Below are 27,636 nucleotides of genomic sequence, written 5' to 3' on the forward strand. Positions count from 1 at the left end.
CAGAGTCTTGCTTTGTTGCCCAGGCTGGAGTGCAATGACATGATCATAGCTCACTGCAGCCTTGACCTCCCGGGCTCAAGTGATCCTCCCACCTCAGCCTCCCAAGTAGTTGGAACTATATGTGTGCATCACCATGCCCAATTAATTATTTGTTCTTTGTTTGTTTGTCTGTAGAGACAGGGTCTCACTAGGTTTCCCAGACTAGTCTCAAACTCCTGGGCTCAGGTGATCTTCCTGCCTTGGTCCCCTAAAGTGCTGGGATTACAGGCATGAGCTACCACACCCAGTTCTTTTTTGTAAATGTTTGGTAGAATTCTCCAGTGAGGTCACCTGGCCTTGATTTTATTACTAATTAGATCTCCTTACTGGTTATAGGTCTGTTCCAATTTTTCTGTTTCTTTATGGGTCAGTTTTAACACATTTTGTGTCTTAGAAATATCCATTTTAGTTAGGCTATTCAATTTGTTAGTATACAATTGTTCATGGCATTTAGTCATTTTTTTAATTTCTGTAAAATCAGTAGTAATGTCCCCACTTTCATTTCTGATGTTATTAACTTGAGTCTTGTGTCTCTCTTTCTTGGCTGTTCTAGTGAAAGATTTGTCATTTTTTGCTGGCCTTTTCAAAGAAATAACTTTTGGTTTTATTGATTTTTTTCTATTGTGTTTTTATTTTCTTTTTCATTTATCTTTGATCTGATTTTTATTATTTCCATTCTCTTGGATGGAAGCTTTGGGTTTAGTTTGCTCTTTTTTCCCCTAATTTTTAAGGTGTACAATTATTGATTTGAAATATTTTTTCTATTTTAATGTAGGTGTTTACAGCTATGCATTTCTCTATTACCACTGTTTCCATGGTATCCCAGAAGTTTTGGTATGTTTCTTTTTTATTTTCATGTGTCTCAAGGTTATTTTCTAATTTCCTTTGTGGTTTCTTCTTTGACCCTTGGTTGTTTAAGGGTGTTTTGTTTAATTTACACATATTTCTAAAATGTTCAGTTTTCCTTCTGGTATTGATTTCTAGTTTCATTCCATTCTGATCAGAAAAATACTTCAGATTATTTCAATCTCTTAACATTTATTAAGAATTGTTTTGTGGCTTAGCATGTGATTTATCCTGGAGAATGTTCTATGTGCCGTTGAAAATAATGTGCACTCTATCGTTGTTTGGTGGTATGCTCTATATGTTTTTTAGGTTTAATTGGTTTATAGTATTTTCTAAATCCTCTATTTTCTGAATGTTCTTCTGTCTGGTTTTTCTATCCATTATTGAGGTGGGATATTGAAGTTTACAACTACTGTTGTAGAACCGTTCGTCCCTTCAATTCCGTCAATGTTTACTTTATAAATTTTTGGTGTCTGTTAGGTGTTTATATGTTTATAGCCATATTGTCTTGCTGTATGAAGACTTTCGTCTCTATATATTGTTCTTCCTTGTCTCTTGTAAAGTATATTTTTCTGACAATAATATAGCCATCCCAGCTCTTTTTCATTACTATTTACATAGAAAGTCTTTTTCTATTATTTTATATTAAACCTCTTTGCATCCTTCTATGTAAAGTGAGCCGCTTGTAGACAGCATATAGATGCACGTTGACTTTTAAAATTCAATATGCCAATCTGCTTTCTTAGAGATTTTAGTTAATTTACCTTTAATGTGATTACTGATAAAAGGATTTACTTCTGCCATTTATTTGTTTTCTATATGTGTTATATAATTTTTTGCTCCCCAATTACTACCTTTTTTATATTTAGTTGATTTTTTGTAATGTACAATTTTGATTCCCTTCTTTCCTTTTCTGCGTATTTTAAGGTTATTTTCTTAGTGGCTACCCCAGGGTAACCACTTTCAACCTGGTTTGAATAATACCAACTTAGTTTCAATTCTGTCTTCTATACACTACTCTGCTTCTATACATCTCTGTGCCTCCCCATTTATATTATTATTTGTCACAGATTACATCTTTATACATTATATGCCAATTAAGTTAGATACATAGATATTATTTTATGTGTATGCCTATTATATCATATAGAAAAATAAAGATGTTACAAACCATACCAAAAGTACATTAGTGGTGGCCTATATATTTACCTATGTAATTACCTTTACCAGTGTTCTTTATTTTTTCTTATGGCTTTGATTTTGTCTAATGTCCTTTCCTTTCAGCCTGAAGAACTCCCTTTAGCATTTTTTGTAGGAACAATCTTCTGATAATAAACTCCCTCAGCTTCTGTTTTTCTAGAAATGTCTTAATTTATCTTTTATTCTCAAATGAGAATAAAGAGAAATTTTTGTTAAATATAGAATTCTTAGTTGACAGGGCTTTCTTTTTTCTTTCAAGATTTAAATATGTTATCCTATTGCCTTCTGGCATCATTTATTTTTCTGATGAGAAATCAGATGTTAATCTTACAGAGAATCCCTTGTGCATGAGATGTTTTCATATTGTTGCCTTCAAATTTTTCTTTTTGTCTTTTTCCTTCAACAATTTGGTTATAATTTGTCTTGGTGTGGGTGTCTTTAAGTTTATCCTGCTTGAAGTTCATTGAGCTTTTTGGACAAGTATATTCATGTCTTTCCTCAGATTTGGGAAGTTTTCAGCCATTATTTCTTCAACTATTCTTTCTACCTCTTTCTGTCTTCTGTGAATCTCTAACTGTGTATATCGGTCCACTTGATGGTGTCTCATACAGCTCTTAGACTCTCTTTACTTTTATTTGTTCTTTTTTCTTTCTATTCCTGAGATGTAATAATTTCAGTTGTCTTACCTTCAGGTTTGCAGACTCTCCTGCCTGCTGAAATTTGCTATTGAGCCCCTCTAGTGAAATTTTCATTTCAGTTATCCCACCTTTTATGCCAAAAATTTGGTTTGGTCTCATTTTATAATTCCTATCTCTTAACTGAGAGTCTTATTTTGTCATACATGGTTTTCCTGATTTTCATTGTCTTTAGCTGTTTGGGCATATTTAAGATCATTGTTTTAGTCTTTATCCAATCGTCCAATGCCTGGGCTCCTTAGGGACAGTTTTGATCTATTTTGTTCCTTTGAATAGGCCATACTTTCATGTTTCTTTTTATGCTGTGTAATTATTTTGAAAACTAGACATTTAAATATTATAATGTGGTAACTTTGGAAATCAGATTACCCCTTTTCCCAGTGTTTGCTGGATTTTTGATTGTTGAAGGCTGTAGCAGATAATTTCTATAATGACTTTCCCAAACTATTTTTTGCAAAGACTGTATTCCTTGCCATATTCAATCACTGACATTTTGTCCATAGCCTGTGTTCAGCTTGTGTTTTTTTATTTTATATTTTTATTTTTTGAGACAGGATCTCACTCTATCACCCAGGCTGGAGTGTAGTGGCATGATCATGGTTCACTTCAGCCTCCACCTCTTAGGCTCAAGCGATCCTCCCACCTCAGTCTCCTGAGTAGCTGGGACTACAGGTGTGCGCTGCCATGCTGGACTAATTTTTAAATTTTTTTTAGACTAGGTGTCACTATGTTGCCCAGACTGGTTTCCAACTCCTGGGCCCAAGCAATCCTCCCACCTTGGCCTCTTAAAGTGCTGAGATTACAAGGGTGAACCACTGCACTCGATCTCAGCTTGTGTTTTGACAGAGATTCCCTTTAATATCAGGAACTAAAAACAAACAAACAAATAGCAGAAACCAAATAACCATTCCCAGACTTTGCAGATTGACTCTGTGCCAGGCACTCCTTCAACACTTACCCAAGCCTGCACTTAGCTTAGGGATCAGCCCAAAGTGGAAGCTTAGGATCTCCTCAGGTGTTTTCTGAGGATGCATCTTGCCCTGGGCATGCATGTGGCCTTCTAAATCCCCTTGTACACATGGGTGCTTTTGAATGCCCTGATTTCCCAAATAAACCCTCACCAGCTTTTACTACTGGGTCTTAAGTGTTTTATTGTAGGTCTCAACTATAATCTTCTGCCCTAGGCATCTGCAGGATGCGAGTTCACCTTGCTATATATATATATATATATATATATATAGCAAGTAATTGCTATATTGCTTATTTCTGAGTAGAAGAATATGAGACATTTCCCTAATCATTATGTGTAATTACAATTACATATATATATGTTTATATATTACATACATATATATATGTAATTGTAATTACACATAATGATTAGGGAAATGTCTCATATTCTATATATATAGACAGAAAGGGAGAAAATATATGAGGGAGAGAAAGAATCTTTCCATCTCCTTTGAGTTCCATGGTGTTGAGAGTCAGGAAAACTACAATTGCTTCATCATGCCTGCTTGCAATTATAGGGCTTTTGAACCATTTGTTCCCTCCTTAGATATCCTCATTTTTTTCAGATTCTTGCTTAGAAGTCACTCCTCCGTGGACCTCCTCTGGCATATTAAACATTGCAGTCCATTATAAGCTGCAAGAGGACAGGGATTTTTGCCTCTTTTATTCCCTACTGTATCACCAGGGGCTACAGCAATATCTGACAAACAGTGGGCATGTAATGAATATTTGTTAAGTGAAGTAATAAATCCAATCAAATCACATCACCTGTTTAAAGCACTTCATTGGCCTCACATTGCACTTAGAATAAAGATAAATTCTTTTTATACCATATAAGTTCCTGCAGAATGCAGACACTTTCTACTTCTCCAGCCTCTTTTCAACTCCTCTCCTACTAGCTTCTGTATTTAAGCCACATTAGACCTTTCTTCAGTTTTTTATATAGACTTTGTTGCATCACACCTCAGAGATTCTGTACATGTTCTTCCTCCTGCCTAGAAAGGATCGTCCTTCCACTTTCGCCAACTAATCCCTGCTCAACTTTTCGTCTCAGCAGGAGGCCCATTCTCTTTGGCAATCCTCTGGCCTCCAGCCCATTTATTATATACTCACACGTCAACATGTACTTCGTACAGCATGTAACACAATTGCACTTTTATATTTTAACAAATTATATTTCCCATATTGAACTGTAAGTCTCCTGAAAGGAGGAATTTTGTTCTTGCTCATCATCAACTTTTTCAACATCCAGTGCACCATTTAGAACTTAGATGTAGTCAATACAGGTTTGTGGAATGAAAGAGGAAAAGAAAGAATTAATATTCCTTTAAATTAGGATGGCAAAGATCGTATATAAAAAACTGGTTAAGTTGTGGTCCATTCATGTTTGCTCCCAATTAAGGAGCACAGCTATGAAAAGGAAGGCTTCAAATTAATAACCAATAGATTTTTTAAAAAAGAAAACTGGCCAGGTACTGTGGCTTATGTCTGTAATATCAGCATGTTGGGAGGCCAAGGCAGGATTACTTGAGCCCAGAAATTCCAGACCAGCCTGAGAATTTGGCAAAACTCCGTCTCTACGAAAAATACAAAAATTAGCCAAGTTTGGTGGCATGTGCCTGTAGTACCAGCTACTTGGGAGGCTGAGGTGGAAGAATAGCTTGAGTCTGGGAGGTCAAGGCTGCAATGAGCTGTGATCGCACCACTGCACTCAAGCCTGGGTGGTAGAGTAAGACCCTGTCTCAAAAAAAAAAAAAAAGAAAAATCACTAAGCAAAATAAGACATGTGAAGGATCATGTCAAAGGTAAGAAAAATTAGGGGAACATTAAAAGCTTTCTTCCCAAGCCACTAAATCAACTTGACTAACAAAATTACCACTTGATTTAGCATTAGAAAATTACATTACATATCAAACATAAACCCATTAATCAAATACTAAAGAAATTTCTGAGTTAAATGGTATAATGTTAGCTTATGCCAGAGCTGACCTTGAAAGATTGTTCAAATATGGTTCAGTGTGATTGAAAGTTCTGTGTGAATATGTTTTTGGAAAGATCCAACAGCAACACCTTAGTGTATGTTTTTGAAATAAAATGTATCCTAGTAGCAGCAAAGTTATTCTCAAATTTCCATTTTATAGCTGGAGATGTTATACCGTGACATATATGATAGGACCCAATATGGATTAATCCCTTTTAGAAGTCAATCAGGAAGAGGGGAGCAGTTAAAACAGTCGCTTGGTTTACAAACAGTAGAACAATTTTCTTATTCACACCATCTGATTATTGTATTTTATTTTTTCCCAACGTTTAGACTACACAATGAGTTAAGAATGATAAAAATAAGCTCACCAATATACTATGTACATATTTACCAAAATCTGTGCATGCTTATACATATAAACACAGCTGACAATTTATTAGTTAGGCTCATTTGTAATTTTTGTCACTATAGACCAGTTTTTTATTTAAATTGAAGATTAGTATACATTTTAAATGATTAGTCAAAATAAAAAATCTAAAATGTGCTCTAAATACCTCTTAGGTCAGAAAAAAAAAGTCAAAAGCTAGAATATAGAGAAATTAAGCAATGCCCTAAATTTCTAATCTGACAAAAATTCATACAAGATTTAAATATTTTAATGGAAAATAGAACAGAACTAATCATTGAAGAAATTATAGAAAGGAAACAAAATAAACAGATTATATGGAGGATTTTTAGAAGATAAGTAAATAAATTAATATACTAGGAAAAAACAAGGGAAATATAATTGATAAATAAATACAGGTAAGAGTTCTTTTGAAATAATGATAAAATAGAAAATCTGTCAAAACTAAAAGGAAAGATGCATAAATATATAAATAAATGATAAAAAGATGTTGCATACATATATGACTTTTTCAGAATCAAAAAATTTAAATTTCTGTAATAAAATTTAAATGTTTATAAATTTAAAAAACTAGAAGAAAGAATGTTGACTGTTCACAATACAAATAAATGACAAATATTTGAGGTGATGGATATGCTAATTATCCTTATTTGATCATTGGACATTGTAAACATGTATCAAAATATCACTCTGTATCCCATGAATATGTACAATTATTTGTCTCAAAAACAAACAAAAAAAAGATAATGGGAGAATGTTGAAAACTCAGAGAGAAGAGCAACTCTCACAGATAGGGATCCAGATAACATTAGCAGCTGATTTCTCGGCAGAAACCTTGAAGGCCAGTAGGCAGTGGATTATATATTTAAAATAATGAAGAAACCTGTCAATTGAGAAATCTATAGCTGGAAAACTTATCCTTCAAAAATGAGGGAGAAATTAAGACATTTCCGGATTTTGTTTTAAAACTGAAAAAAATCCATTTATCCCTGAATTTGCCATTCAAGAAGTGTTAAGTCCTTCAGGTTGAAATAAATGAACTCTAGGCAATAACTATATAAGTAAATAAGCAAGCTGTATGAATATACAAAGCTCTCTGGTAAAGGTAAATACATAAACAAACATAAAAATAGTCCTATTGTAATTTTGGTTTGTAACTCTGCTTTTTATTTTCTACATAATTTAAAAGGCAAATGCATAAAATGTAATTGTAAATCTGTTAGCTGGTATACAATGAATAAAGACATAATTTGTTACATCAATAACATAAAAAGAGTAGAGCTATATATATAGCAGTAGAATTTTGGTATGTGATTGAACTTAAGTTGAAATAAATTCAAATTAAAATGTTATAACTCTAGGATGTTATATGTAATTCTCATAGTAACCAAAAACGAAATATACATAGAATATAAACAAAAGGAAATGAGACTAGAAACAAAATGTATCACTACAAAAAAATCAACTAAAGATAAAAAAGAAATAATTGAGAAAATGGCAAAAATCAGTAACTCTGACGTATTAAAACTTTCCATGCTACATAAATCTGAAAACTCTATTTCACATAAAACTGGAGCTGAAAGAGACAAACATTTACCTATAAAGTTAAAAGTTATATAGGGAACAAACACTAATTTTTTTTAGAAAAAATTATAAAAAGAGTAAAAATATGCCTTATACTACCCTAATTTCATGTTTTACAGCTCTGGGAAAATAGAAAATAAAATGTTCTGTTAGCATGAATCCCTCTGTGCCCCCAAAAAACCCTATGGATTGCATCATTATTACCTAAAAAGTCTATTCTCAAATGCAGCAGAGTGATATTTTTTATAAGGTAGATATTAATTTTAGATATGGAATAATATTGGTGATTTCAATTTTATAACACTGGGTTAAGATGAAAGAATGAGAAGATAAAGGTCCCTCAGCAATATAACTCACAAACATGTTCAGAAGCAGTAAGAAGTTATATTAATTATCTTTTGAAAGTCAATAATCTACATCTTTAATGTATGCATATAGCATCGCTAATGTACTATCGCTGGGTCCATTTATTCAATGAATAATTGCCGCTATGTGTCAGACATTTTTCTAGGCCTAGGAATGGATACATAAGTGAACAAAGCAAAGATTCTGGTTCTTGTAGAGTTTCCATTAAAAGACCATTTAGTAAAACTTTTCTTCCCCCAAATTATAAAATCTGTAAGATGATTTAACAACTTGTGTAAAAGTCATTGTGGGCCAGGCACGGTGGCTCATACCAGGTGTGGTGACTCATAGCACTCTGTCACCCAGGCTGGAGTGCAGTGGCACAATCTCTGCTCACTGCAACCTCTGCCTCCTGGGTACAAGCGATTCTCCTGCCTCAGCTTTCTGAGTAGCAAGGACTACAGATGCACACCATCACGCCTGGCTAATTTTTGTACTATTAGTACAGACGGAGTTTCACCATGTTGGCCAGGCTGGTCTCGAACTCCTGACCTCAAATGATCCACCCACCTCGGCCTCCCAAAGTGCTGGAATTACAGATGTGAGCCACAATGCCCGGCCTTATTTTCTACAACTTTGGTAACTTTAGCATATACCCCAAATCTGTAAGACATAATATTATAATTCAAATGCAACTCATGGCTTCTCATTGTACTCTTTATCTAGCTTTTGAATTATTTATTCTAATACCAGTTTTAATTCTGACACAAAAGCATGGGAGTTCTAATCAAAATCCAACCTTTTATCATAAAAACTATGAAGAAATTATGAGTAGAATTTAAAAAGGAAAATAGGCCCATTAATTAGATTTGTCTTTGTAGCATTTAACTCTATAATAAATAACATAATATTTTATGCCTATGAGTCCCCAACAAAGCCTCCAGCTTCTATTTAGATATAAAGTGTAAAAGTCACTACTGGATCCACAAGCAAGACTATGGTAAAGAAATTTCTCCACCTAACCAGCTTCTTTTACATGATGTTACATGTTTCTTTTGTTTTTTCATTTTGGCAAATATTGATTGTCATCTTCGTGTTTGTCTATGTCCTAAGTGCTGGGATACAGAATCTGAAAAGATGGACACAGGACCTGCCTTCAAGTTCACCCTTTTTTTTTTTTTTTTTTTTTGAGATGGAGTTTTGCTCTTGTCACCCAGGCTGGAGTGTAATGGTGAGATCTCTGCTCACTGCAACCTCCACCTCCAGGGTTCAAGTGATTCTCCTGCCTCAGCCTCCCAAGTAGCTGGGATTACAGGTCCCAGCCACCACGCCTAGCTAATTTTTGTATTTTTGGTAGAGACAGCGTTTCATCATGTTGGTCAGGCTGGTCTCGAACTCCTAACCTCAGGTAGTCGACCCACCTCGGCCTCCCACAGTGCTGAGATTACAAGCATGAGCCACCATGCCCTGCTAGGAGTTCATGCTTTAGTTGGGGAAAATATACAATAAGCAAGCCAATTTTTAAAATGAGAACTGCAATTAGAGTTAAATGCTACAAAGACAATCTCACAGGAACATGGGATGTAGAATGATAAGGCTCTCAGAATAGTAAGAGAAACTATTGCTTCTTACGATGTTTGTCTTTCTTTGTATCAGTGCTCAGCTGAGTCTGCAGTGCTTCAGAGGCAGCTTTCATTTTATAAAAATCTATGATTTCTCCTTCCAGTTGTTTTTTCTCTTCCTCGAGCTTCCTTATCTCCTCCTGTTGAATCATTTTAAGATGCTTGAACTTGTCCTGCAGCTGTGAAACCAATGTGCAGTTGTGACACCAAAGCAGTGTGGCTGAACACCCAAAAGAATATGCTTTTTTTCTGATTATCAAACAAACCCAAATCATCACAGTAGAGCACGATCTTAATAGCAATCTCAAAAACTCAGGAGTAAACACTCAGATATGGAATTTTTCTTTTCTTTCTTTTTTCCTTTTATAAGATGGAGTCTCACTCTGTTGCCCAGGCTGGAGTGCACTGGTGCGATCTCAGCTCACTGCAACCTCCATCTCCCAGTTCAAGTGATTCTCCTGCCTCAGCCTCTTGAGTAGCTGGGACTACAGGCATGCACCACCACTACAGGCGTGTGCCACCACACCTGGCTAATTTTTGTATTTTTAGTAGAGATGGGGTTTTGCCATGTTGGCCAGGCTGGTCTCGAACTCCTGACCTCAGGTGATCCTCCTGCTTTGGCCTCTCAAAGACTTTTTTTTTTTTTTTTTTTTTTAATATAGAGACAAGTTCTCGGTATGTTGCCCAGGCTGGTCTCAAACTCCTGAGCTCAAGTGATCCTCCCACCTCAGCTTCCCAAAGTGCTGGGACTGACTGGATGCAGTGGCTCACGCTTGTAAACTCAGCACTTTGGGAGGCCAAGGTGGGAGGATCGCTTGAGCCCAGGAGTTCAAGACCAGACTGGGTGATATAACACAATAGTAAACTTCAACAGGAGAGAGAATCTGTAAACTTGAATATAGATCTTCTGAAATTATCCAGTCAGAGGACAAAGAAAAAAAGAATAAAAAAGAGAAAAGAAGGCTGGGTGTGGTGGCTCAAGCCTGTAATCCCAACACTTTGGGAGGCCAAGGCAGGCAGATTAAGAGGTCAGGAGTTCAAGACCAGCCTGGCCAACATGACAAAACCCCATCTCTACTAAAAATACAAAAATTAGCCGGGTGTGGTGGCACACACCTGTAGTCCCAGCTACTTGGGAGGCTGAGGCAGGAGAATCGCTTGAACCCAGGAGGCGGAGGTTGGAGTGCAATGTGAGCCGAGACCACACATTGCACTCCAGCCTGGGTGACAGAGCATGACTCTGTCTCAAAAAAAAAAAGAAAAGAAAAGAGACAGAGAAAAGAAAGCCAACAAGACACCATTAGGCAAACCATTGTCAGGTTATGGGAGTTTGAGAAGGAAAGTAGAGAAAGGAAAAGAAAGTTTATTTAAAGAATGGCTGAAAACTGCCTAAATCATGGGAAAGATTTAGACATCTAAATCCATGAAGCTTAAAGATTCCTAAAGAGGTTCAAACCAAATAGATACTCACCAAGTCACAATATAATCAAATAGTCAAAAGTTAAAGAAACTTTGCAGGTCAGGACAGAATCAAATAATACATTCAAAGTGCTGAAAGAAAAAAACTGCCAGCAACTAATACTATGTCTGACAAAGCTGTCCTTCAGAAAGAAAGAAGAAATAATGTGTTTCCTCGACAAACAAAGCTGAGGGCATTCAGGACCACTAGGTCTACCTTAAAAAAAATGCTTAACGGAGTTTTTCAAGTAAAAATGAATGAAGTTGGGAGCGGTGGCTCATGCCTGTAATCCCATTTTGGGAGGCCAAAGTGGGTGGATCACCTGAGGACGGGAGGTCAAGACCAGCCTGGCCAACATGGCAAAACCCCACCTCCAGTAAAAATACAAAAAATTAGCCAGGTATGAAGGCCACTGAGATCGTGCCACTGCACTCCAGCCTGGGTGACAAGAGTCAAACTACATTTCAAAAACAAAAAACAAAACAAACAAAAAAACAAAACTTGAGGCCTGGCCTTCTGCTCCTCTCCAACCCCCCCTTCTCTGGGCCCAAGCCACCTTGGCTGAGGAGGGGGCAAGGAGGTGTGAGCCCCTGCCAGGAACCCCCTGCCCGGACCAAGTACTCGGCCCCCAGGCCTGCGTTCAGTGAGGCCTCCCGTGGCGTCGGTATGTTCGTGTGGAGGAATGTGGAAGGTCACTCTGTGGCCGTGTTCCCCTGGTACTCCATCCCCTTCCTGACCCCTCCCTGCAGCCACACGAGGCCCAGCAACCTGCCAGTCACTCAGTGGCCTCCAACCAGAGAAAACAACCTGCCAAGTTGGCAGCTGTTGCTCATGAGCGTCCACCAGGTGGGACGGGGAGTGTTGACCCTGGGCGGCCCCCTGGAGCCACCTGCCCTGAAAGCCCAGGGCCCGCAACCCCACACACTTTGGGGGTGGTGGAACCTGGTAAAAGCTCACCTCCCACCATGGAGGAGGGGCCCTGGGCCCCTCAGGGGAGTCCCTGCTGGACAGTGAGACAGAGAATGACCATGATGATGCTTTCCTCTCCATCATGTCTCCTGACACCCAGTTGCCTCTACCACTCAGATGATGTCAGGCCCAGTCCCTCAGTGCCCTGCGCAAGGAACAGGACTCATCTTCTGAGAAGGATGGACGCAGCCCCAACAAATGGGCCAAGGACCACATCTGGTGGCCCATGAGTGGCAGTCATGATCTTCAGCAAGCGGCACCAGGCCCTGGCAGGGCGCACCAGGGTCACCCCAACCAGGATAACCGGACCATCAGCCAGATGCTGAGCGAGCGGTGGTACACCCTGGGGCCCAATGAGATGCAGAAATACGACCTGGCCTTCCAGGTGAAGGTGGCCCACTTGCAACAAGGACCGAAAGAAGTCCAGCTCAGAGGCCAAGCCCACAAGCCAGGGGCTAGCAGGAGTGTAACAAGGGCTCGTGGGAGTGGAGCATATCAGAGACGGGCACTGCCACTGCCCCTGGGGTGTCCTCTGAACTCCTGTCAGTTGCAGCCCAAACACTCCAGAGCTCGGATACCAAGGAGCAGCTTCTGTGGGGCAGAACGGCTGCACATAGTCAGGGAACCTGGCTCAGCCTGGCCCAAGCCTTCTCCCACAGTGGGGTACACAGCCTGGACGGCAGGGAAATAGACCATCAGGCACTACAAGAACTGACACAGGTGGTGTCTGGCACTGCATCATACTCTGGCCCAAAGCCTTCTACTCAGTATGGAGCTCCAGGCCACTTTGCAGCCCCTGGTGAGGGAGGTGACCAGTGGGCAGCCCTGCTGCTGCCCACCTGAGCTGCTCATTCCCAGCACATGGCCAGTGAGGACATAGCGAGTGACGAGGAGCACACGGTCATCCATGAGGAGGAGGGGGTGATGATGTCATTGCTGATGATGGCTTTAGCACCACTGACACTGATCTCAAGTTCAAGGAGTGGGTGACCGACTGAGAGTGGGGACAACTCTGGGGAGGAGCCAGAGGGCAACAAGGGCTTTGGTGGGAAGGTATTTGCACCTGTCATTCCTTCCTCCTTTACTCCTGCCGCCCCTTGCTGGATCCTGAGCCCCCAGGGTCCCCCGATCCACCTGCAGCTTTTGGCAAAGTCTATGGTCCCACCCTGTCCTCCTCCTACACATACTCGGATGCTTCCTCCTCAACCTTGGCACCCACCTCCTTCTTACTGGGCCCAGGAGCCTTCAAAGCCCAGGAGTCTGGTCAAGGCAGCAGAGTGGGCCCCCTACGGCCCCTACCCCTGGGGATGGGGGCCCAGGGACGCCTTCCAAGGCGATCTGTTTCCTCCCAATGGATCCTGCCACCTTCTGGTGCAAGAGACCTGAAAGTGTGGGCGACCTGGAACTACCAGGCTCCTCAGTCATCAGGGTCCCTCCCAACACTAAGGCTTTCCTAGGCAGGAGCTGGGCTGAGCCACCCGGGGGGCAGAGCCTGAAGAGAAACTGACTGGGCTTTCGGGGTCGGGGCAGAGGGAACCCCACGGACATGGATCCCACACTGGAGGACCCCACCATGCCCAGATGCAAGATGAGAAGGTGCTCCAGCTGCAGCCCAAAGCCCAACACCTCCAAGTGTGCCATGTGTGATGGGGACAGCTTCCCCTTTGCCTGTACAGGTGGAGAAGCCGAGGACAGGCTCAGGGAACCGGAGACGGAGAAGGCACTGTCCTCTTCACTGCACGCGCCCTGGACCAGTGCCGGCCCTGATCATGCAGCTCTTCCAGGCCCACTGCTTCTTCCTGTCCACTAGGCCACAGCTGCCCTCCAGGCCCACTATGCACACATCTTCCCCTCCAAGGTTTGTTCTGCCCCTGCCCTGACTCCCAGCCCTGTGGGGGTCGTGACCGGACCTCACCTGGCTCAGACTCTTGACGCTGCCCTGGCTGCCCCACCACTGCCTCTGCCCGAGAGTCACGTGAGGCTGAGAGTAGGGGCAGGGGCAGCAGTGGTGCCAGTTGGGGGGCGGTCCAGTGGGAGGAGCCTCAGCCTCGCGGGCTGCTCCGTGGGACTGATGACTGCATGATCTTCTGGGCACCTCACGGATCTTCAACTGCAGGTGAAACGGATGCTGGTGGTGGGTGCAGGGCCGCTGGGAGCCGCTGCATGGTTCCCAGAGGCTGGACTGGGGCAGGTGCCAACTGAAGCTGCTGGGGCAGCATGGGCACGATGTTCTGCACACAAACCTTGGAGAAGATGTGTGCATAGCGGGTCCACTGCTGCTGCCCCTGCCCTGACTCCCAGCCCTGCCTGACCCCACCTCACCCTGCTCAGGCTCTGGCGCAACCCTGGCTGCCCTGCCACTGCCTCTGCCCCAGAGTTGGGGACTTGACAGCCTGGTTGGAAGGGGACACCCCAGCCCTGCCTCAACACCTGGGGGTCTCCATAACTACCACAGGCAGGTGGGCGACCCCAAAGAAGATCCCAGGACTCACAGTAACCCCTGAGAACATGGACAGTATGTGGGGGTAGCAATGGAGGGCAGGATGGTTATCTTCTCCCAGGTAAAGCCATTTAATCCTTTCAGTTTGGGACGGAATAAGGCCTGCCTCTTTTTTTTTTTTTTTTTTTTTTGAGACCGAGTCTTGCTCTGTCGCCCAGGCTGGAGTGCAGTGGTGCGATCTTGGCTCACTGCAACCTCTTCCTGCCGGGTTCACGCCATTCTCCTGCCTCAGCCTTCTGGGTAGCTAGGATTACAGGTGCACGCTACCACGTCCAGCTAATTTTTGTATTTTTAGTACAGACGGGGCTTCATCATCTTGGCCAGGCTGATTTCAATCTCCTGACATCGTAATCCGCCTGCCTCCACCTCCCAAAGTGCTGGGATTACAGGCGTGAGCCACCACACCTGGCCAAGGCCTGCTCCTCTTATCTATACCCCCTACCCCTGCAGCTGTGCTGGGGGAAAGCTGGGCAGTTTCCCTCCTCCGAGCCCCTGTACATACCATGAATTGTGGGACCTTCAGAGCTTTTCACTTTTCGGAAAATAGCTCCTGCTGGGGCTACAAGATGGAGTGTGAAGAGGGCCTTGGGCCACAGGGAGGCGCCTGTGGACTAGGGGGAGTTCATGCACCCCTTCTTTCCCCAGAGGGGCTGGACTCAGGTGAGTATGGGGGTGGGGGCTCCTGCACTTCGACACAGGCAGCGGGAGGGTTTTCTCCCCATTCCCTCTGCACTCCCAACTTGAGCTATACTTTTTAAGAAAGTGATTCACCCTGCCTTTGCCCCCTTCCCCAGAAAAGAACACGTTGATCATGGGCGATATTTTTCATTGTGCCAAAAAGTTGCCATGACCGTCATTAAACCTGTTTAACACCAAATAATAAGGAAAATAAAATAAAAAATTCGGGCATGGTGCAGAAACTCACTCCAAATAAATTACCGAACAAAATATTTATATAATGGTGGAAATATTCCAAAATTCAATATTTTGGGATTTATACACAAAAGATAAACAAATTAAGGCCAAGAGGCTGCCGGAAGGGAAAAACGGGGCCTGGGAAGGCCATTGTGAGGAATGAGCTGGGCCTAAAGAGGCCACTGGCAGGCAGGAGCTGGACCTGCCGAAGCGGCCGAGAGGCAGGAGCTTTGGACTTGGGAGGCCGCAGTGAGGCGAGAGCTAGCTGGGCGTGGAGAGTCCGCTGTGAGGCCGAGGCCGAGGCCGGGCCCGTGCAGGCCTTCGAGAGGCAGGAGGCCGGGCCTGCAAAAGCCCACTGGAGGTCAAGTTCTGGGCCTGAAGAGGCCGCCAAAAGTCAAAAGCGGGGCCTGGGAAGGCCGCCGAGAGCCATGAGCTGGGCTGGGCTGAAAGAGGCCACTGGGAGGCAGGAGGAGCTGGGCCTGGAGAGGCTGACTCAAGGAAGTTTTGCACCTGGAGAGGCCGCCGAGAGGATGGAGCTGGGCCCGGGGAGGCCGACTTGCTGCTCTTCCAGGCCCAATTCCAGGCCGATTTGAGGATGACTTGGGCCTGCAGAGGCCGCCGGGAGGCCCAAGTTGGGCCTAGAGGAGCCCACTGACCGGAGGCCGTTTGGGGCCTGCAGATGCCATCGGAGGGCAGGAGCTGAGCCTGGAGAGGCCACCGTGAGGCCTGACCTGGGCCTGGGGAACTTGGCTTCGGGAAGTTGTGGGCCTACCAGGGCCGCTGGGAGCTGGGCAGGAGCTGAGTCCAAAGACGTTGTTGGGAGGCCAGAGTCGGGCCTGGAGACGCAGCCGGGAGGAAGAGCTGGGCCCGGAGAGGACGCCGGGAGGCTGCAAGTGGGTCTGGAGAGGCCGACTTGAGGAGGCCCAGCCTCTGTCTCCCGCATGGCGGCCTCTGCAGGCCCAGCTGTTCCTCCTGGCTGAATCTCCCGGCCCAGCTCCTGCCTCCCAGCAAACAAGCTCTTTTGGCTCAGCTCCTGCCGGCATTTGTAGACCCCGAAGTTTCTGCAACCAAGCGCTCAGGCCCACATCCCGCCTCCACTAGCCTGAACAGTCCCAGCTCCGGCTAGAGAAGAGCATCTGCAGGCCCCGCTGTTGCCTTCCAGGGGTGTCTCCAGGCCCAGCTCTTGCCCCACCGCGACCTCCCAGGCCCAAGTCCCTGCCTGCCTCCCAGCAGCCCGCGTGCGACCCTGCTCCTCCCTCACGGTGGCCTGTTGAGGCAGGGGCTCACGCTGACCTCTCTCAGCGTGGGAGGGGCCGGTGTGAGGCAAGGGGCTCACGCTGATCTCTCTCAGCGCAGGAGGGGCCAGTGTGAGGCAAGGGGCTCATGCTTCTGGGCAGGGTGCCAGAGGCATGAGTTGGGCATCAACAGGCCACCGTGAGGGAGGAGCTGGGCCGCACGCGGGCTGCTGGGAGGCAGGCAGGGACTTGGCCCCGGGAGGCCGCCGTGGGGGCAAGAGCTGGGCCTGGAGAGGACCCTGGGAGGCAAGCGCGGGGCCTGCAGAGGCTGTTCTCCAACCAGTGCTGGTCCTGTACAGGCCACCGGGCGGCAGGAATTAGGCCTGAAGAACTTGGCTGGAGAAAGTTCGGGGCCTACAAAGGCGGTTGGGAGCTGGGCAGGAGTTGAGCCAAAAGAGCTTGCTTACTTGCTGGGAGGCAGGACCGGGAGAGGCCGACTTCAGGACAACTTGGGCCTGCAGAGGTCGCCGGGAGGCCCAAGCTTGGCGTGGAGGAGCCCACCGACCGGAGACCATTTGGGGCCTGCAGATGCCATCGGAGGGCAGGAGCTCATCCTGGAGAGGCCACCGTGAGGCCTGACCTGGGCCTGGGGAGCTTGGCTTCAGGAAGTTGTGGGCCTACCAGGGCCGCTGGGAGCTGGGCAGGAGCTGAGTCCAAAGACGTTGTTGGGAGGCCAGAGTCGGGCCTGGAGACGCAGCCGGGAGGAAGAGCTGGGCCCGGAGAGGACGCCGGGAGGCTGCAAGTGGGTCTGGAGAGGCCGACTTAAGGAGGCCCGGCCTCTGCCTCCTTCATGGCGGCCTCTGCAGGCCCAGCTGTTCCTCCTGGCTGCATCTCCCGCCTCCCAGCAAACAAGCTCTTTCGGCTCAGCTCCCGCCGGCCTTTGTACACCCCGAAGTTTCTGCAACCAAGCTCTTCAGACCCACATCCCGCCTCCCAGTGCCTGAACAGTCCCAGCTCCGGCTGGAGAAGAGAGTCTGTAGGCCCCACTGTTGCCTCCCAGGGGTGTCTCCAGGCCCAGCTCTCGCCCCACCGTGACCTCCCAGTCCCAAGTCCCTGCCTGCCTCCCAGCAGCCCGCGTGCGACCCTGCTCCTCCCTCAGGGTGGCCTGTTGAGGCAGGGGCTCACGCTGACCTCTCTCAGCGTGGGAGGGGCCGGTGTGAGGCAAGGGGCTCACGCTGACCTCTCTCAGTGTGGGAGGAGCCAGTGTGAGGCAGGGGCTCATGCCTCTGGGGAGGGTGCCAGAGGCATGAGTTGGGCATCAACAGGCCACCGTGAGGGAGGAGCTGGGCCGCACGCGGGCTGCTGGGAGGCAGGCAGGGACTTGGCCCCGGGAGGCCGCCGTGGGGGCAAGAGCTGGGCCTGGAGAGGCCCCTGGGAGGCAAGCGCAGGGCCTGCAGAGGCTGTTCTCCAACCAGTGCTGGTCCTGTACAGGCCACCGGGCGGCAGGAATTAGGCCCGAAGAACTTGGCTGGAGAAAGTTCGGGGCCTACAAAGGCGGTTGGGAGCTGGGCAGGAGTTGAGCCAAAAGAGCTTGCTTACTTGCTGGGAGGCAGGGCCGGGAGAGGCCGACTTCAGGACAACTTGGGCCTGCAGAGGTCGCCGGGAGGCCCAAGCTTGGCGTGGAGGAGCCCACCGACCGGAGACCATTTGGGGCCTGCAGATGCCATCGGAGGGCAGGAGCTCATCCTGGAGAGGCCACCGTGAGGCCTGACCTGGGCCTGGGGAGCTTGGCTTGAGGAAGCTGTGGGCCGACCAAGGCCGCCAGGAGATGGGTAGGCACTGAGTCCAAAGAGGTTGTTGAGAGGCAGGAGTCGGGCCTGGAGACGCAGCCGGGAGGAAGAGCTGGGCCCGGAGAGGACGCCCGGAGGGTGCAAGTGGGTCTGGAGAGGCCGACTTGAGGAGGTTCTGGGCCTGGAGAGGCCGTCGGAAGGGAAAAACTGGGCCTGGAAAGGCCGTTGTGAGGAATGAGCCCCATGGGCCTGAAGAGGCCACTGGCAGGTGGGAGCTGGGCCTGCTGAAGCGGCCGAGAGGCAGGAGCTTTGGACTCGGGAAGCTGCAGTGAGGCGAGAGTTAGCTGGGCGTGGAGAGTCTGCTGTGAGGCAGAGGCTGGGCCTGTGCAGGCCTTCGGGAGGCAGGAGGCCTGGCCTTGTCGAGGCCTGCAGAGGCCACCGAAAGTCAAAAGCGGGGCCTGGGAAGGCCGCCGGGAGGCATGAGCTGGGCTGGGCCGAAAGAGGCCACTGGGAGGCAGGAGGAGCTGGGCCTGGAGAGGCTGACTCGAGGAACTTTTGCACCCGGAGAGGCTGCCGAGAGGCCGGAGCTGGGCCTGGGGAGGCCGACTTGAGGACGACTTGGGCCTGCAGAGGCCGCCGGGAGGCAGGAGCTGGCCCTGGACAGGCCGACTTGACGACAGTCTGGGCCTGCAGAGGCCGCCGAGAGGAAGAGCTGGGCCTGGAGAGGCCGACTGGAGGAAGTCCAGGGCCTGGAGAGGATGCAAAGCAGCAAACGCTAGGCCTGGAAAGGCTGCCCTGAGGCACGGGCTTGGCCAGCAGAGGCCACTGGGAGGCAGGAGCTGGGCCCGCAGAGGCTCCCGAGAGGGAGGAGCATTGCCCCAGGAGGCCACGGTGAGGAAGAGGTGGGCCTGGAGAGCCCACTGTGAGGTAGAGGCCGGGCCTGTAGAGGCCGCCGACAGGCAGGGGATGGGCCCGTTGAGGCCACGAGAGGCATGAGCTGGGCCTCAACAGGCCAGTGTGAGGCAGGAGCTGACACTTGGGCACATTGCAAGAGGCATGAGTTGGGCCGAAAGAGGCCACCGTGAGGGAGGAGCTGGGCCTGTACAAGCTGCCAAAAGGCAGGAGCAGCTTTGGACTGGAGAGGCCGCAGACAGGGAAGAGCTGGGTGTGAAGAGTCTGCTGTGAGGCAGAGGCTGGGCCTGTACATGCCCTCGGGAAGCAGGAGGCTGGGCCTGGAGAGGCCGACTTGAGAAAGTTTTGCTCCTGGAGAGGCCACTCAGAGGCAAGAGCTGGGTGTGAAGAGGCTGACTTGAGGTCGATTTTGGCCTGCAGAAGCCACCGGTAGCTAGGAGTTGGCCCTGGAGAGGCTGACCTGAGGACAATTTTGGCCTGTAGAGGCCACTGGGAGGGAGAACTTGGTCTGGAGAGGCCAACTGGAGTAAGTTCAGGGCTTGGAGAGGATGCACAAAAGGAAACGCTCAGCCTGGAAAGTGTGCTGTGAGGCATTAGCTTGGCCTACACAGCACTTGGAGGCAGGAGCTGCACCTGCAGAGGGTGACTTCAGGATGATTTTGGCCTGCAGAAGCCTTTGGGAGGAAGAGCTTGGCCTGGACCGGCTGACTGGGGGAAGTTTTGGGACTGGAGTATGCGTCAAAAAGCAAAAGTTAGGCTAGGAAAGGCCACTTCGTGGCATGATCTTGGCCTACAGAGGCAATTGCGAGGCAGGAGCTTGGCCTGTAGAGGCTGCCGAAAGGCAGGAGCTTGGCCTTAGGAGGCTATGATCAGGCAAGTGGTGGGCCTGGAGGGTCTACTGTGTGGTAAGAGTCTGGGCCTGTGTAGGCCGACATGAGGCAGGAGCTGAGTTAGGAGAGGCCAACTTTTGGAGAATTTGGGCCTGCAGAGGCTGCCAGGAGGCAAGAGCTGTGCCTGGAGAGTCCATCTTTTAGCATGAGCTGGGCCTAAAGAGACCATTGTGAGGCAGCAGCTGCCTGGGAGGCAGGCAAATTCGTGGCCTGGGGAGGCCACCGTGAGGCAAATGCTCAGTTTTCGGAGGATGCCGTGAGGCAGGGAGAAACTTGGCTTTCGGTGGCCGCAGTGAGGGAATAGTTTGATTGCTGAGGCTGCCGGGAGGCCAAAGGTGGGCCTGGAAAGCTTTACCTTAAGAAGTCTGTGGCCTACAGAGGCTGCCAGCAGCTCAGCAGGAGTTGGGCCAAAGGAGGTTGTTGTGAGGCAGGAGACGGGCCTGTAGATGCACTGGGAGGATGAGCTCATCCTGGAGATGCCGAGTTAAGGACATTCTGGGCCTGGACAGGCTGCAAAAGGCAAAAGCTGTGCCTGGAAAAGTCGCCATGGGGCATGAGCTTGGCCTAAAGAGGCCACTGCAAGGCAGGAGCTGGGCCTGTAGAGGCTGCCGAAAGGCAGGAGCTTCGCCTGAGGATGCCACAGTGAGACACCATCTGGGTCTGGAGGGTCCACTGTGAGGCAGAGGCTGGCCTGTAGAGTCCGACAGTAGACAGAAGTTGGGCAAAAGGCTGATTTGAGGAAGTTTTGGGCTTCAAGAGTCAGCCACGAGGCAGGCACTAGGCCTGGAAATGGCCCGACAGTCATGAGTTGGGCCTAAATGGGCCACTGTGAGGGAGGAGCTGTGCCTGTTGAGGCTGCTGGCAGGCAGGCAGAAATTTGGCCTGGGGCAGCTGCCATGAGGCAAGAGCTGGGCCTGGAAAAAGCCCCTGGGAGGCAAGAGCAGGGCCTGCAGAGGCTGTTCTCAAGTCAAAGCTGGGCCTGTTCATGCCACCGGGAAGCAGAAGGTGGGCCTGGAGAGTTTGACTTGAGGAAGTTTTGGGCCTACATTGGCCGCCATGAGCTGGACAGGAACTGGGCCAAAAAAGGCTGTTGTGAGGCAGCAGTTGTGCCTGTAGACCCAGCCAAGAGGAAGAGGTGGGCCTGGAGAAGCCCCCATGAGGCAGAGGTTGGGCCTGTAGATGCTGACAGGAGGCAGGAGCTGGGCCTGGAGAGGTCCACTTGAGGAGATTTTGGGCCTTCATAGGCCACCAGGAGGCAGCAGTTGGGACTAGAGAGTCTGACTTGAGTAAGTTTTGGGCCCGGAGATGACGTCCTGGGACAGGAGTTGGGCCTGGAGAGCCACCGTGAGGCATGAGCTGGATGTAGAGAGGCCAGTGTGAGGCAAGACCTGGGCCTGTCTAGGCTGCTGGGAGACAGGCAGGAATCTGGCCAGGAAAGGTTGCCATGAGACAAAAGTTGAGCCTGGAAAGGCCCTTGTGAAGCATGAGCTTGGCCTAAAGAGGCCACTGGGTGGCAGGAGCTGGGTGTGTAGAAGCTGCTGAAAGGTTGGGAGCTTGGCTTGGGGGGTCCATAGTGAGGCAGATGCTGGGCCTGAAGAATCTGCTGTGAGGCAGATGTTGGGATTGTAGAGGCTGACGGGAGGCAGAGGCTGGGCCTGGAGGGGCCACCAAGATGCAGGAGCTGGGCCTGGAGAGGCTGCAAAGAAGCATGAGCTGGGCCTGGTGAGGTCGACTTGAGAAAGTTCAGGGCCTGGAGAGAAGGCTGGGAGGCAGGAGCTGGGTCTAAAGAGGCCATTGTAATGATGGAGCTGTGCCTGTGGAGGCTGTTGTGAGGCAGTAGGCTCATCTGCGGAGACTGCCATGAGGTAGGGTATGGGCCTAAATAGGCCATTGTGAGTCATGAGCTTGGTCTGTAGAGGCTGACTGGAGAAAGTTCTGGGCCTGGAGAGGCTGCTGGGAGGTAGGAGCTGGGCCAAAAGATTTAAGCACATTTACATTTATTAGGCACTTTATTTCCATTATTACACTGTAATATATAATAAAATAATTATAGAACTCACCATAATGTAGAATCAGTGGGCGTGTTAAGCTTGTTTTCCTGCAACTGGATGGTCCCACCTGAGCGTGATGGGAGAAAGTGACAGATCAATAGGTATTAGATTCTCATAAGGACAGCGCAACCTAGATCCCTCACATGCACGGTTCACAACAGGGTGCGTTCTCCTATGAGAATCTAATGCTGCTGCTGATCTGAGAAGGTGGAGCTCAGGTGGGAATGTGAGCAAAGGGGAGTGGCTGTAAATACAGACGAAGCTTCCCTCACTCCCTCACTCGACACCACTCACCTCCTGCTGTGTGGCTCCTTACGGCTCCATGGCTCAGGGGTTGGGGACCCCTGCTCAAGTGCATCCAAAGCGACCCTTCCCACACCAGTCTTCACAGTGGTCAAGGGCAGCAACCACTTAGCTCCCAAGGCATGTGCCTCAGCTGGCATTTTGTCACAATCAACAGTAAGTGGTAGCTTGAGTCACTGTGAGGTCAGTTCCTGGAAATCACCAGCATCCCATTTCCCACTGGCAAAGAGCTCAGCACTGCCCCCTGGGAAACCAAACCTAGGCCCAAATCCCATCTGTGTGGGTTTATCTCCTGGGACCCTTCCTAACATATTAGTCAGAGTCCAATCAGGAAGCATAAACCACTCAAAAGTTTAAAGTGGTAAAATTTAATATGGAGAATTATTCATTATAACAGGTGAACAGCATAATGAGAGATTGGCTAGCACAAAGTAAAGAGAACTCTAGAGAATACAGGACTAGCCCAGGCCAGGCATGGTGGCTCATGCCTGAAATTCCAGCAATTTGAGAAGCTAATGCAGGAGGATTGCTTAAGGCCAGGAGCTAGAGACCGATCTGGACAACACAGTGAGACCCTGTCTCTATCCAAAAAAAGAAAAAAGTTAGCTGGGAGTGGTGGTGCACACTTGTAGTCCTAGCTACTCGGAATGCTGAAGTTTGAGCCTGGGAGGTCAAGGCTGCAGCGAGGCATGATTATGCCACTACAGTCCAACCTGGTGACAGAGCAAGACCCTGTCTCAAAGAACAAAACAACAACAACCATTTACAGACAGAAAAAAAATAGAGCTAATAAGCTAAGGAAAGATGTTGAAATGTGACAAGTAAAGTAATATGAGGTCTTTTATCTATTTAAAATAATCAAACAAAAAATGACTTACCAAATTATAATACCCTGTGCTGGCAAAGGTGCAGTGAAATGGGCACTTTCTTAAACTATATAGTCAGGGGTGTTTAAATTGTGTATAAGCCTTCCCGGGTAAAGCTTGTCAATTTTTTAAAATAATGGAGACAGGGTCTCACCATACTGCCACACTGCCTCCTCCAACTCTTGGCCTCAAGCAATCCTCCTCTCTTAGCCTCCCAAAGTGCTAAGATTATAGCTGGGGGGCACCCAAAACCCTGTCAATTTACATCAAGGGTAATGAGAATGTCCATTCACCATGTCTCACAGTAATCTTACTTCTGGGGAGACAATTCAATCTAAACAAAAGGTCATCTGTACAAACACAGTAAAAATCTGGGAGTAACTGAAGACAGAGTTGGTAAGTGAAATAAGAAACATAAGAAATTAAACTATGATATCAATAGGCACCTGGTATGAAAGGTCAGTTGATGTTAGCTGCTACTTTTTTGTTGTTTTGAGACAGGGTCTCACTCTGTCACCCAGGCTGGAGTGCAGAGGCCTGATCATGACTCACTGCAGTCTCAGCCTCCCTGGGCTCAAGTGATCCTCCCACCTCAGCCTCCCAAGTAGCTGGGACTACAGGAACATGCCACCACACTAGGCTAATTCATGTATTTTTCTGTAGGGATGGTGACTCCCTACAGTTATTATATATTATATATCTATTATATATATAATATTATATATTAGATATCATTTCCAAATTCCCCAGCGTTCATATTTGTCAGTGCAAGTAAAGAGCCTTAGTGCTGATTAGGTTTGAGGTATGACCATTTGGCCAGAATTTATGAACTCTACATGTCGCTTGATGTGTGCTTCAGGGTACACTTTTTTTTTTTTTTTTTTTTTTTGAGACGGAGTCTTGCTCTGTCACCCAGGCTGGAGTGCAGCGGTGTGATCTCAGCTCACCGTAAGCTCCGTCTCCTGGGTTCAGGCCATTCTCCTGCCTCAGCCTCCTGAGTAGCTGGGACTACAGGCGGCCGCCACTATGCCCTGCTAATTTTTTGTATTTTTAGTACAGACGGGGTTTCACCGTGTTAGCCAGGATGGTCTCGATCTCCTGACCTCGTGATCCACCCGCCTCGGCCTCCCAAAGTGCTGGAATTACAGGCGTGAGCCACCACGCCCGGCCAGGGTACACTTTTAAGCAGAGACACTACTTTGAAGGTCATAAAAAATATAATAAGAGATAAGGCTAATTTCCTTTAATAATAATAATAATAATAAATTCCTTTAATAAAAATATAAAGGAATAATATAATAATTTTCTTTAATAAAATATAATGAGATAAGGCTAATTTCCTTTAATAAAATATAGTAACTACATACCAACACAGAATTCCTAAAAACGAAATGGAGAGGAAGGGAGCATGGGTCATTAATCTTGTCAAAAATATAAAATTATATACGAGGAATTCCTAGAAACTGTTTTCCTTGTCTGCGGCCATTGTGCTGCTGCTACACAACTACCGCAAGCAGCCCTTCATGCCCTCCTCCCAGTACAAAGCTAATTGACTTGTGAGAAATGTTAAGCTTGGAAGAGTCAGCATCGCTGCACTTATTTTTTATTCTACTCTGACATTAGAATAATCCTTGAGTGGGGGAAAGGTTAAAAACCCCCCTGGATAAGTGTTACTAATTAATGATGATTGTTTTAAACAATGTTTGGATAATTTTTCCTTGTCCCTTGACATAAACTTGATAAATAACTGAGAAGTGAGAAGGAGATTAGTGGGTTGATTAAATTCCATTCAGGTACTTAAAGTTAGCTCCAAAAATTTAGCTACTTATAAACTGTCATGCATTGTTAATGTATAAGAGATGTAGATTTCATTTATCTTTAGTGGAGCGAGATGAAGCAGTGAATCATTGAAGACTGAATGAAAGAAAAAGGTCTTTTCTCTTTTCTTTAAGAAGCATCATTAGTTAAAAATATGTTAGTTGATACCAGAGAACTATATTTAAAGGGACAGCAATAAGCAAATTGATTACTCTGGTGATTATTGGAGTGACATTGCCTTTTAGTTGTACTTTCACAAAAATTCACAATATTTGCCAAAGTCAAGTTATCCATTACACTATTAATTTGTCATTCTTTTGTTTGTATAGTCAATATCTCTATCTCAATTGGATCTATCTCAACTGCTTCTAAACAAGCCACCATAGTCTCTCCCATTTCAACAATCTCTTCCAAGTACCATTTCATTTCTTCTTTTCATATTTTTGAAAACTTTTGAAAAACTACCTGTTTTCCTCCTCCATTTCTTGTTCATTCCATTCTAGTGGACATGGAATCTGTTCCTCCTCCAAAACGGAATTTGGTAACCCTTAAATTACCAAACCCAAAACAATATGTTGTTTTTATCTTTACCTCTCTGTGGCATTTAATGATAAGACCACTACTTTCTTCTCTTTTACCCTTCTTTCTTGAATTCAGTCAAACAACGTACTTACATTTTTCGTCTTATTCTCCATCTTAGAAACCACCTCAGCTTTCTCCATGCAGCCATAAAATTGTGCTTTTCCTCAAAGATTAATCTGCCTCTCTTCTCACTCTATACTATCTCTGTTAGCTAATTTTATTTGTGCACATTGCTTATACTGGGCATTATATACACATATGCATGTGTGTACATGTGCACACACACACTGTATGTGGACATGTATATATATGTGTGTGTATATATATATAGTATATATATAAATTACAATAACATAAAGGTGGCATTTTAAATTAGTGGAAATTACCCTGATTTGATCACTACACATTCTATACATGTAAAGAAATATCACTCTGTATCCCAAGAATATGTACAATTATGGTTTGTCAAATGAAAAAGTTCATACATTGAAAAATTTTAGATAAATATCAAACTTTCTCTGAAACTGTAAAATGTAATATATATATATACACACACATACACATACACACTACAGACATATATATATATTTTTATATATAGTATTAGAGTATTTTTATATATATAGTAGATATATATATATATACATATATATACACACACAATATCTGCCATGTTTCCATATGCATTCTGAGTTAGGCAAAACAAAGACAAGCACCTTGTATGAGTCCTTCAGGCACCTCTCCCTAGCCCTCAGGCAGCTTAGGACGGACATGCACAATAATTTGCCAATCAGGTCTGGTGTGCTCCCTCTTGTATAAGAGACCAGAGTCCCGCTCTGTCACCCAGGCTGGAGTGCATTGGCGTGATCTCGGCTCACTGCAGCCTCCACCACTCAGGTTTGAGTGATTCTCCTCAGCCTCCTGAGTAGCTGGGACTATAGGTGTTTGCCACCACACCCGGCTAATTTTTGTATTTTTAGTAGAGACAGGGTTTCGCCATGTTGGTCAAGCTGGTCTCAACCTCCTGACCTTAAGCCATCCTCCCACCTGGGCCTCCCAAAATGCTGGAATTGCAGGCATGCGCCACCGCACCCAGACCTCCTTTGTATACTCTTGCTTTCCTCTATCTTCTCGGACATGTGGGGTATATTTGTAATAGTTGCTTAAATGATCTTATCTACTAATTATATTATCTCTTTCATTTCTAGATCTGTTTTTGTTGATAAATTTTTTTCTCATTATGGGTCATATTTTCCTGTTTATTTGCATGCCTAGTTATATTTGATTGGATGTCTGGCATTGTGAACTTCACCTTGTTGAATGTTATTTCTTTAAATGTTTTTGAGCTTTGTTTTGGGATACAATCTGATCCTTTCAAAGACTGCTTTTGAGTGTTTTTCAACAAGCACAGAGTGACTCATAGTCAAGGGCTCATTTGGCCATCTCTGTGTCCTTCTTGTCCTCTTCTCAATGTCCCATTAATTGTGAAGTTTTCTGATCTGGCTATTAGCGACCTATTCCCAGCTTTGTGTGAGCTCCACTGATTTTTTCTCCTGCAATTCGGGTGGTTCTTTCCCGTGTCTTAGGTAGTTTTCTTGCCCTTGTGCACTGATC

The 27,636-nt window shown here is 46.3% G+C and overlaps 1 protein-coding gene and 5 pseudogenes across 1 annotated transcript; 1 reads left to right on the forward strand and 5 right to left on the reverse strand.

Annotated features, from left to right (window-relative positions):
* The first annotated feature begins 8,910 nt into the window (after nt 1-8,910).
* Nucleotides 8,911-14,026, forward strand: LOC117975860 (protein capicua homolog; annotated as a pseudogene).
* Nucleotides 14,027-15,595: 1,569 nt separating this feature from the next.
* On the reverse strand, nt 15,596-16,638 carry LOC134728754 (putative uncharacterized protein FLJ44672; annotated as a pseudogene).
* A 235-nt stretch (nt 16,639-16,873) lies between these two features.
* LOC129395333 (putative uncharacterized protein FLJ46235) lies at nt 16,874-17,936 on the reverse strand (annotated as a pseudogene).
* Nucleotides 17,937-18,204: 268 nt separating this feature from the next.
* On the reverse strand, nt 18,205-20,657 carry LOC117977353 (basic proline-rich protein). Its single transcript, XM_055106191.3, has one exon. It carries the CDS (start codon nt 20,104-20,106, stop codon nt 18,442-18,444), a length of 1,665 nt encoding a protein of 554 aa, XP_054962166.1. The 5' UTR covers nt 20,107-20,657; the 3' UTR covers nt 18,205-18,441.
* A 94-nt stretch (nt 20,658-20,751) lies between these two features.
* LOC129395347 (putative uncharacterized protein FLJ46235) lies at nt 20,752-21,644 on the reverse strand (annotated as a pseudogene).
* Nucleotides 21,535-22,299, reverse strand: LOC117977355 (putative uncharacterized protein FLJ46235; annotated as a pseudogene).
* Nucleotides 22,300-27,636: the final 5,337 nt, after the last annotated feature.

Source organism: Pan paniscus, chromosome 1 (genome assembly GCF_029289425.2).
Source record: "Pan paniscus chromosome 1, NHGRI_mPanPan1-v2.0_pri, whole genome shotgun sequence".
NCBI lineage: Eukaryota > Metazoa > Chordata > Mammalia > Primates > Hominidae > Pan > Pan paniscus.